Below are 12,150 nucleotides of genomic sequence, written 5' to 3'. Positions count from 1 at the left end.
TTGACTTGCTGTGATGCTTTTATTACTGTGATTGATTTAATTGATTATTTTATTGCATGTTTATTTTGTGGTTGTTTTATTGTTATTTGTATGTTGTTTCATATGTTGACAAATTGGCAAACTACATGTATCTGTTGTTTCATATCTTGATCATACTTTTTACTTTACTGGAGTATTTCCAGTTTTCAGTGCTTCACTACATCTCAGAGGTAAATATTGTATTTCTACATCGCAGTATTGATACTTTTACTTAAGTAAAACATGTGAGTAGGCCTACTTTTTTCACCACTGGATGATAGATAGGCTATTATTTTCATACAAATACTTTTGTACAATACTCAAGTAAAAAAAAAAAAAAGTCAAGTATGTATATATTGTGGTATTCCACCTCTTAACAACCGTTGGTGGTTTTCTACCTCTTAATAATCCCATCATCTCTATACTCATTGTTATCATTAATAGACTTTCATTAATACTGTGCAGTGTGCAGCTCATAGACTGTGGTGCAGCTACTAGCCTATACCTCCGGTCAATGGGATCTATCCTTCTTCTGGTTCTACCTGTTTACCGGTCCCATGGGCCAGCAGGTTAGTGACGTGGCTGATTGGAGGAGGAGTGACCCAGAGCAACAGGAGGCAGGAGCAGCCAGTGTTGCCATGTCTGCTTATTATAAGCAACTTTGGACTTTTCTTTCTGTAAAGTGTAGTTGCTTATTTGGCCTTGTTTCCATTTTTTTAAATGTCATTGTTGTTTCGTCTGTTTAAACCAGTGGTTCTCACACATGTTCATGTCAAGGACCCCCACATTAATATGTATTTGTCCACAGACCCCCATCTGGAAATATTTTTGTGCCAGGGATGCCCATACAAGATTTGTGTATTTAAAAATGTTTCAAAAACATTGAACACGTTTCACTTTTCCCCCCAAGATTCTTTTGTAAATAGCAGATCTACAAGCTCGCATCGCGACGCGTTGTGAGCTTGTAGATCGGCTATTTTCAATTAGCCAATGTATGTGGATTTAAAGTGCTCTTGACCAATTAGGTCGCTTCTTTTGGGCTTGTTTTCATGAACCAGGTTGCTTATTTCTCTCGCAAAATGGCAACACACAGGTAGCGCATAATCAAGTTCTACCTGTGTTGACTGGTCCCATGGGCCAGCAGGTTGGTGACGTCGCTGATTGGAGGAGGAGTAACCCGGAGCAACAACAGGTAGCACATGAATGAAGCCCATAATTAAGGCTCACAGCCTCACACAGGTGAGGCAGACAGAAGGCACTAGTCTGTGAGGATCTGGAACAATAATGGACAAATTAAAGGCTGTGGTCAGTGGCCAGGAAGCGCGCTCACAAGACCGCACTATACTACAGGTAAACATCTGCTTTATTTATTATGGCATGAACAGTGGTGGAAAAAGTACTATCATTTTTTACTTAAGTAAAAGTATCAATACTGCAATGTAGAAATACTCTGTTACAAGCAAAAGTCTGGAATTCAAAATTTACTTGAGTAAAAGTAGAAAAGTATTGGTATAAAAATGTACTTAAAGTACCAAAAGTAGAAAGTACTCATCATGCAGAATGTCTGCAAGTTTTCACATGTATAAAATGTATAACAAATCTTTTGAAGCAGATCTACAAGGCTATTTTCAAATGGCCGAAATGTATATAGGGCTGAAGTGGTTAATGTATGTTTTGTAATAATAATCAAAATCTACAAATTAACTAGTAACTAAAGTTTTCAAATAATTGTAGTGGAGTAAAAGTACAATATTTGCCTCAGAGATGTAGTGGAGTTGACAATAATAATAATAATACAACAACAACAAACATAATGTGACAACTTATATTTTTTTAGGTTGCCGACGAAGCGTCCACTCTAAGCTGGGGAACACGTGTGAAGGGCTTCATCGGTTGTTTTGTGATCGGGGTGGTGTGCACAATATTGGTAGGTAATTTTTTTTATTTAATACTGATTATGAGTTACAAATCTAATAGTTCCATCAGCTTTACGCACATATGCAGCCAGGACAACACGACTGGAGCTACCAATGCTGTTCTACTGGTTTATCTCGCTTCAAGGAATGTCTTTTTCATTGTTCTGTCTCTGAAACTGCCTTCTATTAAAAGCCATGCTAAGATGGGGATTTTCAACAGTGGTGGAAAAAGTACTCACAGTCTTTATTTAAGTAAAAGTATCAATACTGCAATATAGAAGTACTCTGTTACAAGTAAAAGCCTGGAATTCAAAATGTACTTGAGTAAAAGTACAAAAGCATTGGCACCAAAATGTACTTAAAGTACCAAAAGTTAAAGTACTCACTATGCAGAATGTCCCATTTCAAGTTTTCAAATGTATAAAACATTCTTTTGAAAATAGCAGATCTAAAAGCTCACAATGAGCTTGTAGATTGGCTATTTTCAAATGGCCGAAATGTACATAGGGCTGAAGTGGTTAATGTATGTTTTGTAATAATACAAAATCTGCAAAGTAACTAGTAACTAAAGCTTTAAAATATTTTTTCGTGGGTTAAAAGTACAATATTTGCCTCTGAGATGTCCACTGATTTTAAACCTTTTTTAATTTCATGGAAGTTATGAAATGATTTAGGTCACAGAAGAATGTAGCCTACATTTGATACAAATGTTATTTTCTCTTGGCAGTGGCAGACCTCAATCTGTAAAATCCTCAGTGCTAATTTAACTCTGACAGTGTACAAATGGTTCCATGTGTACACACTCTGAGTTATAGACCTGCAAATGTCCATTTGGTTCCAAAAATATAAATCATTTAGCAGGGGACCCCCTGAAGCCCCTTCAAGAACCCCTCCTGGGGTTCTGATTTGATTTGATGCTTTGATTTGATTTTGGTAAAATATATACAAGTAAAATCACAATATAACGTAATCCCAGGATAACACATTAAGGTGTAATGAAACACTTGTTTCCAATGTGGTCCTGCAGCATAACTAAAAATATATTGTCCAATAAATTACGTGGCACCAATACATTATAGCAGGGGTCTTCAACGTTTTCAGGCCAAGGACCCCTTAGCTGAGAGAGAGATCCCCACTACATATTGGATTCATGTTAAATGTGTGTTTTCAGACATTTAACCACTTAAACCCTCAATACTTTGAGAACTTGACCTTTGGCTGTAGTTGATCTGCTCATTTTCCCCTGTGTGCACCAAACCACTTCGCCGGAAATAGCCGATCTACAAGCTCACAACGCGTCTTCGACGCGTTGTGAGCTTTGTAGATCTGCTATTTTCGGCTAATGTTACCCCCCAGAATAGGGCGCGAGGGTTCAAGTGGACAAGAGGTTAATGTAAAAATAAAACAAATAGTCCCTATCACACAAAGATTTGGCGAACCCCCAGCAGTATCTGGACCCGAGGACCCCCTAGGGCATGGGTGGGCAACTTTATTTCCACATTCACTCCAGAGGGCCACATTGCAGACTGTATTTTAACTTTTTTTCGTAAATGAATGCCATATTTCCATTAGTTTCCGCCCATTCTATTCTATATCCATTTTGGCACACAAAAGTAGCAAAAATAGCTGCGACGCGTTTTGAGCTTGTAGATTGGCTATTTTTGCTATTTTTGAATTAGAATCCTGAAAAGTAACATTTTAATTTAATTTCAAATGCATTTAGTTATACTTATGTTAACTTTATGAACTTAAATACAAGTATATTGGACATGAAAAAGACAGTACAATTTTAATACTAGTCATTAAGCTACTAATATAGACTGAAGTAATTAAAGCGGGTCACGTTTGCATGTTTGGGATTGTAACAGCTGAAATCAATAATATATCAGTATTCCAATGTTAACCTGCAGACCGCATTAAGTGAAGGTGGGGGCCGCATGTGGCCCTCAGGCCGCCAGTTGCCCATGTATGCCCTAGGGGCCCCGGACCCCCTGTTGAAGACCCCTGCATTATAGCATATTTTATTTATTTTTTATTTAACCTTTATTTCACCAGAGAAATCACATTGAGACTAGTGTCTCTTTTACAAGTGTGCCCTGGCCAAGAGAAGAGGCAAATAAAATGTTACACAACTCTGCCAGTAACGACAATACAGGACATAACAAAACAAAGACAAACATGACATCCGTAATACCAAAGACCTACTACCAATAGCACCAATACAGACTATTTAAAATACTAATAACAACAATACATCATAAAACTAATAAACTAATATAAGACTAAGAACACAGCAATTGCTACTTGTCAAAGCAGGAGCAATGGTTGGAGAATGTGCCCATGGCAATCCTCTTAAAAGACACTAGAGGGATCAATGAAGCCAATTTTAATCTGGTCTGTAGATCGTTCCACGACCAAGGCCCAAAAAACGCAAGTTTTTTTTTCCCTGCCTCAGATTTAGTAGTGGGTACGACATAGCGCATCCAGGCATTCGATCTGAGGTTGAGCGAATTTTGGACAAGATTAAATTTTGAACAAATGTACGAGGGGGAATTTCCAAGAATGGCTTTATATATAAAAGTGTACCAATGTAGCAACCTGCGAGATGCTAAGGAGGACCACCCTACTAGGGAATACAGAATACAATGATGTGTCCTATAGGTGGAACTGGTAATGAACCTCAACGCAGCATGATAAAGGGGATCAAGTCTACCCAATATTGAGGGACAGGCGAATCGATACACAATGTCGCCGTAGTCGAGTTGCGACATAAACAGGCCAGTGACCAGCCTTTTCCTTGAAGCAAAAGAAAAACAGGACTTCATTCTATAAAAGAAGCTTACTGTGAATTTTAACTTCTTAATCAACGCTTCAATGTGATGATTGAAGTTTAACTTGTTATCCAACCAAATTCCCAGATATTTGTAAAGCACCACCCATTCGATGGTTACTCCTTCCAAGGTGGTGATATTTGGGGGGATAATGTCAGCTCTATTTGGAGTAAATAGCATGGCCTTGGTTTTTTGGCCGTTTAATAGCAATTTGCTATTTACCAATTCATGCTGCAATGAGACAAAATCTGAGGCCAAGTTTGACACTGCTACATCAAAAGAAGGAGCACAAGAGTACAGAATTGTGTCATCGGCATACATATGATACTTACAATGCTTAGATTGACTACAAATATGATTGACATACAAAAGAAAAAGCAATGGACCAAGAATGGAACCTTGGGGGACTCCTTTCTCAAGGGTGATGGGATCAGAAATGGTATCACCAAATTTGACACACTGTGTGCGGCCAACTAAATAGTTTTTGAACCAACCAAGCACATTTTGGCAAAAACCAGCTTTAGAAAGGACCTTGAGCAGTACGTGAGGATCCACGGTATCGAAGGCCTTACTCAAATCAATGAATAAGGCCGCACAAAAAGATTTCTTACCCAGGGCTGCCCTGATGTCGTCGATAACATTAAGGCATGCCGTTACAGTGCTATGTTTTGCTCTAAAACCTGACTGCATGGGGTTCAAAATAGAGTATGAATCAAGAAAAACCTTTACCTGATTTGATACTTGGCCCTCTAAGATCTTTGCCAAGGTGGAAAGGTTAGAAATGGGCCTGTAATTGTTTACATCACAAGGATCGCCAGCCTTGAGAAGAGGGGAAACATTTGCTTGTTTCCACTCTTCAGGTAGACTTTGAGTGGCTAAGGAGATATTTAACATATCAGTGACAGGTTGAGCAATGATAGCCGATGATAATTTTAGGAAAAAAGGGTCAAGGCCGTCTGGGCCTGCAGATTTTTTAGGGTCTAAGGTAGACAGGGCGTGTAGAACATCCGATACCAGGATGGGAGAAAAGTCAAAAACAGAAACAGAAACAACAGATGAGTCAGCGTTATCATCATGGGCGTCTTGATGAGGAGCATTGGCAATTTGCTCATCAAAAATGTGTCCCGCCCTTTTAAAATGCGAATTGAAAGCATTTGACATGATTTTTTTATCAGAAATAAAGGACTCGCCCACCCGAATCTTAGGCGGGGGGCCTGCTGCTCCTTTCTGTTGCAGGGATTTGACTACTCTCCAGAAGGTACAATGATTGCTAGAGGTATCAGTAGTGAGAGATAAATAATGTTCCGATCTTAACTTCCTGGTGAGGACCGTACATTTATTTCTCAAGACACGAAACAGAAGCCAATCATGACTTGAATTAGACTTTCTTGCAAGTGACCATTGTCTATTTCTTTCATGAATCAGATCAGCCAGGTCCCTAGAGAACCAGGGATTTGCACGGTTCTTAATTCTGATTTTTTTGAGAGGTGCATGTTTATTCATCAGGTAGAGAAACTGTTCGTGAAAGAACCGAAAGGCCTCATCCATTGATGGAATTAAGGACATGCGAAACCAATCAACTGCAGCCAAATCATGAAGAAAGGCTTGTTCAGAGAAGTGTTTAAAGCAGCGCCTGATGACAGTCAGGCCGTTTGTTTTGGGCAGCTTGGTGTTTCTGACACATGCAATAGCACAGTGGTCACTCAAGTCATTTGCAAACACACCAATTGAGGCATATTTGTGCGGTGCATTTGTTAGAATAATATCAATCAAAGTGTCACCATCCGGTCTGGCAGGGTTTAATCTAGTGGGGCTATGTATGATCTGTATTAAATTTAGGGAATCACATTGCTGTTTAAAACTGGCAGATTTATCAGTCAACCAATCCCAATTCAAATCAGCAAGAAGGACAATCTCGGAGCTAGCACATTTAGAAATATATAGCCTACATTTTTATCACGCAGCACGTCGCATGAATTTACAAAATGCAAAACCCTTGGAAAAAACACCTAAAATCCCTAACAAATATCAAACCATAAAAGACCAAATTGAAGTGCATCACTAGCCTGTAGCTTGGTCTCATGTTGAAAACCAGTGAGTGCTTTATATGACGATAAGTTAAATAAAGTACAGACCCAAATCAATTTGACATCTTCATTTTCTATCTTCATGCAGGGGGTATGTCTGCTCTTCATCCCCAAAATTGGAATCATTCTCTTCATAGTGCTGTACACGCTTGGTAACATCTGTTCCCTGTGCAGGTAAGAAGGATTTCTTTCACTTTACTGGAGTATTTCCATTTTTCTATACTTTTACTTCTACTCCACTACATCTCAGAGACAAATGTTGTACTTTTACTCCACAACAATTATTTGAAAACTTTAGTTACTTTGTAGATTTTGATTATTATTATTACAAAACACACATTAACCACTTCAGCTCTGTATACATTTCATCCATTTGAAAATAGCCGATCTACAAGCTCACAATGCGTCACGATGCGACACATTGTGAGCTTGTAGATCTGCTATTTTCTAAATATTTTTATACATTTGAAAACTTGTGAAACGGAACATTCTGCACAATGGGTATTTTCTACTTTTGGTACTTTAAGTACATTTTGATACCTGTACTTTTACTCAAGTAAAATTTGAATTCCGGACTTTTACTTGTAACAGAGTATTTCTACATTGCAGTATTGATACTTCTACTTAAGTAAAAAATGTGAGTTCCAGTGGTGGAATATTTTCCACCACTGGAAAACGCTACATCATCACACAACCACTGATAAATTGTGAGTGTTTGTTTCCGGGAAGGTTTTGACTGCTTTTTGATTTTTTTCCCCCAACAGCACAATGTTTCTCATGGGACCCATGAAGCAGCTCAAAAGAATGTGTGACAAAACCAGAGCGCTGGCCACCGCCATCATGCTTGTGAGTGTAATACTAGAGTTACTTATTTCAGTGGTCCTCAAACATTTTCAGGTCACACGGACCCCCAAATTGATATGCATTTGGCTGCGGACAAGAGTTTGGATGTGTACTCTTCGATCCCTTGGCTGCGGACCCCCATTTGAAAAGGTTACATCTTCCAGGGGACCCACGTAAGATTTGTGCCGTTAAAATGTATATCTGTGTCATTTTAGATTTCTTTGGCTATTCAAAAATAGCAGATATACAAGCTCATAGCGCGGCACCGAGTGCGAGGCCACTATGAGCTTATCTGCTATTTTTTGAAAAATTGTGAAAGTTTGTGCAAATCTTTGAATATATATATTATTTAAAGCCAACATTTTAACTCAAATCTTTCCTTCTGGGGATTCTATTCTTCTACTCAAACTCTTCATGTCAAGGACCACCAAAATATGTATTTGGCTGCGGGCCCCCATCTCAAAATATGCAGTTAAAAAAAAATCTCTCTCTCTGAGAATTTGACACATTTTCACGATTTTTCAAAAGTGCCGCGTTACAAGCTTGTAGATCTGCTATTTTTGAATAGCTAAAGAAATAAAATGACACAAGATGCGTTCCCGGTCTTAATGGGTTAAAGGGATTTTGATGCTATTTTTTATTAACTCATTTCGCTGGGAGGGTACCCTCAGCAGGGACCCTCATAAGAGAAGATTTGTCAACATTTGTTAACATCAACGTTTTTAGAAAGTAGCCGTAAGTGTTTAAACTGTTTTGCTGTGGACCCCCTGGAACCTTTGAGAAGCAGGGCCTTAAACAACAGGCCTCGCTGAACAGACCTTAGAACAGACCTTAGTGTGTACCTCTGTTTCTGTTGTCAGTGCTGTTGTATGGCTGTCACATGCGTCGAACAAGAACAGTGCTGTGGGAACACAGCCCCAATGGGAGTATAAAGTCTCATAGTTTTGGCACCCTGAAACCATAATATTGAATGCCCTCCAAAGACAAATAGACTGACTACCTAGAACCTGCACTTGGATTTCATAATCACGGTGTGATTTCATATTGAGTTGGGAGAAAAGTTTGCTCTCTTTGTTGAATTGTCCACAAAAGGTTTTTGGTCAGGTGTGTGAGCCAAACAAAAATGAATGAATGTCTTAATTCAATTTGATGTCATGTATGTTTACACCAGCTATGAAGGAGTGGGGTCAATTACTTTTTGATAGATCAGATACATGTTTTATTTTTTAACCGAAACATGTAGTATCTGTTCCCAGTCCACCTTTACACCATTTTTGACAGCACTTTTTGATTTAGTCACTATGGATCATTAAAGAATGATACTTTAGCATGGTGTGTGAGCATTCCTGGTCTTCATGGTAATTTCCCATTGTAAATGAAAATGCAGACTTAAAGTGTTAATCTAGTTGTTCATGCTTTGTCTCATGCATTTCTTTAGACTTGTCTTGTGCTGACTCTCTGTGCAGCGTTCTGGGTGAGTAATCCTACATTTGATGCAAATATAAGCCAAGTGCTGTTTTATGCAGATATTTGTGCAACACAGAGTGATCTATTGACTCTAGGACAGGGAAATATGAGTATTAATATCAATGTTGTGATATGAGACTTAATTTTGGATGTAATATAATGGCTTAACTGTTTTTTCCTGGTTTTAATCACTTAAACCTTATGTTATGCTTAAGTGATGTGAGCATGTACATTGGCTATTTCTGAACATTTTAGAAAAATGTAAAAGAAAATCTAACGTCACAAAATTAATTTAAAAGCAATTGTGATATTTGATTTTGTCCAGATCATCTAACTTATATGCTTGTATCCAAGTCATCACTGATGCCTTTCTCTTACAGTGGAAGAACTTTGGTCTGGCTTTGTTATTTGTTATTCTACAATGCTTTGCATTTGCCTGGTGAGTTACAGTTTTGCCTCATTTACTTTTAAAGGTAGTATTCACGTTTTTTCATATTACAACTTGACACAAATTCACCTTGTGACACAACAAATCCTTGTTTTGTTTTCAGGTATGGCTTGTCGTACATCCCATTCATCAGGTTCGTTAGCTTTCACGTTATTTATTCAAATCTACGGAATAAATGCACAACATCCAACATCCATAATTCTCTGCCCTAACGTATGTGTTTCAATGACTTCCCAGGGACGCGATACTGAAGGTTCTTTCATGTGCAATTAAGTGACACCGTGTCACTGGGATTAGACATGAAGGAGTCTTTAATGACAGGTGGGTTTCCTGTTGTTTGGCTGTTTTTTTTTTTCCAAGGATGGATGGCGAAGAGGAGTGCTTGTTTTTCTTAACTCGACGTCCTTGATGTCTTGAACCCTATAGCGCCCCTATTTTGTGGGAACATTCAAGCAAAACTATCAGCTCTACAAGCTCCACAGTGCGTGGCATTGTGACACTTTGTGAGCTTGTATGTAGAGGGCCTATTTTCATGAAGATATTTAGTGTATGGCAAAAACAGGAGGGGGGCCTATAGTATAGAGCCCTGGCAGACTTCTGATCAACTAAGTATATAGGGTGTAAGTAGTTAAATCACTTGACAACAAGGCAGGCAAGACAGTGAAGCTCGCAAGGCGTGCCTGAGCGAGCTGCAAGGCTGAAGTTTGAGCAAACTTGTATACCAATTCAACCATCCTAATACTGCTTTAGAATATTGTGGGACAGTCCGATTTGGCAAAATCCAGTGGTGGAAAAAGTACTGCATTTCTTTACTTAAGTATCAATACTGCAATGTAGAAAAACTCTGTTACAATTAAAAATCGTATTGGCATCAAAATATACTTAAAGTACCAAAAGTAAAAGTACTCATTATGCAGAATGTCCCATTTCACAAGTTTTCAAATGTATACAAATCTTTTGAAAATAGCTGATCTACAAGCTCACAACGTGTCGCAACGGGAAGCGTTGTGAGCTTGTAGATCAGCTATTTTCAAATAGCCAGGCCATGGTCTCTTTGCCCCGCTCCCCTCAGGCAGGAGGTTACGGTCACTAAAGACTGTAAAGGCAAGACACTCAAACAGCTTTTTCCCCACGGCCATCCTGAATGCCGCTTAAGTACAGTACTTAGTAAATGTACTTAGTTACTTAACACAACTGGCAAAATCGAAGTCATAGTAGACAGAATCGTGTATCACGTGAATACCAGCCATCCTGGGGGAAACTATATGGTGTCCTGTTGGTGCCTCTGAAATGGACTGAACTCTGAGTCAATTAACTCCTTGAGACTGTCCTATTTGATCTATCTTCACTGTAATATCATCAGTATTCATTTAACTTTGGGAGCATACGCTGAATTAAAATGATAAATTAACTTAGAATTGCACTGTGTTGAAATAAGTTTAACCGGTGTTGTAATATTAAATATTTCTTATGTTTATGTCCATTTAAATCAGCTTCCTGTGATGTCTGTACTGATTCACATTGTGGCTCAACATTAATAAATGTGAACTTGATGTAGCAGTAATAAGGATATGTTGATGTGTCTGTATTTAAACAATCAGTTTCTCTCATTCCTCCTCTCTTCAGATCTCCTACATCTTGTTCCCAGAGGTGCAGAGTCTCTTCTCCCTGCTCATTGATATTCAAAGATACTGTATCAGATTCTTCCTGAAATTAAAAAGTCCTCTCCACCGTGATCTGGAGTTGCCAGACCCAGAACTGTCAGGTCACCCATTGCAACTATGAGAATAACATAGAATCCCTCGTCTTTCTGATTCAGAGCTGACACTACACAGGTCCCACCTTAACCACCTGAACCCCAGCATATTTTGGGGAGAACATTAGTCAAAAATGGCAGATCTACAAACTCACAACATGTCACTAAAGTATATTCTAGACAGGGGTTAAGTGGTGAAAAGGGGATGAAAACGAATGGTGTCTTTGTAGTTTGTTTTCCATTTTAATGAAATGAACACTCAGGATTTTGCAGTGAACTATTTTTACATGACCATCCATGTCAAATGTCATTTTGTGTAATGTGGATCATAATGATATGTGGATCATAATGATATGTGGATCATAATCATAATGATCACATTAAGTGAGTGGGTCTGAAGGCTTGGTCAACAGTCTGCAACTCCAATAGCACCCACAAGAGGTCAGCATTTTTGGTCAAATGGTGTTTTAGTCTTTTAGGGAAGTTATATTATATATTCATTTTTATTTAATTTTTCTGTGTGAAGCACATGGAGTGCACTTTGTATGAAATAAACTGCAGTATATAAATAAAATGTATGACTTTACTTGACTTGTATTTTTTCATAGGTTATCTAGCAAAAACAATCTTGCTAGATGTTGTTTATAATTTGCTACTACTACTGTCAACAGTTTTGTTCTTTATCTCTTTAATATCATTCTTTTTTAAAGGTTATTAATCCTGTGGAGATGACATGTTATTCACGTGTACATTTAAAACATACACGCAATAAAAAACAAGGTTT

At 38.3% G+C, this 12,150-nt stretch overlaps 1 protein-coding gene across 3 annotated transcripts; it reads left to right on the top strand.

The window, feature by feature from the left end:
• Positions 1–1,244: 1,244 nt before the first annotated feature.
• On the top strand, positions 1,245–11,952 carry sft2d2a (SFT2 domain containing 2a). 3 transcript variants are annotated; one of them, XM_084067507.1, is made up of 9 exons: positions 1,245–1,368; positions 1,856–1,945; positions 6,941–7,026; positions 7,617–7,698; positions 9,134–9,169; positions 9,543–9,601; positions 9,714–9,743; positions 9,848–9,931; positions 11,237–11,952. In XM_084067507.1, the coding sequence occupies exons 1-8, from the start codon at positions 1,303–1,305 to the stop codon at positions 9,885–9,887; spliced, it is 489 nt and encodes a 162-aa protein (XP_083923633.1). In that variant the 5' UTR covers positions 1,245–1,302; the 3' UTR covers positions 9,888–9,931; positions 11,237–11,952. The 3 variants fall into 3 exon arrangements, with proteins under 3 accessions (XP_083923633.1, XP_083923634.1, XP_083923635.1); XM_084067508.1 differs by having other exon boundaries at positions 9,848–9,935; positions 11,332–11,952; XM_084067509.1 differs by lacking the exon at positions 1,856–1,945 and having other exon boundaries at positions 1,251–1,368.
• Positions 11,953–12,150: the final 198 nt, after the last annotated feature.

This window comes from Gymnoscopelus microlampas (assembly GCF_963454915.1).
Source record: "Gymnoscopelus microlampas genome assembly, chromosome: 9".
Classification (NCBI taxonomy): Eukaryota; Metazoa; Chordata; class Actinopteri; order Myctophiformes; family Myctophidae; genus Gymnoscopelus; species Gymnoscopelus microlampas.
This window is presented reverse-complemented; position numbering and strand designations above follow the sequence as displayed.

Coding starts and splice junctions, on each gene's coding strand:
- sft2d2a (XM_084067507.1), top strand. CDS start 1,303: ATGGACAAATTAAAGGCTGTGGTCAGTGGCCAGGAAGCGCGCTCACAA. Junction 1,369..1,855: donor AAGACCGCACTATACTACAG/GTAAACATCTGC, acceptor ATATTTTTTTAG/GTTGCCGACGAAGCGTCCAC. Junction 7,699..9,133: donor TGGCCACCGCCATCATGCTT/GTGAGTGTAATA, acceptor GCATTTCTTTAG/ACTTGTCTTGTGCTGACTCT.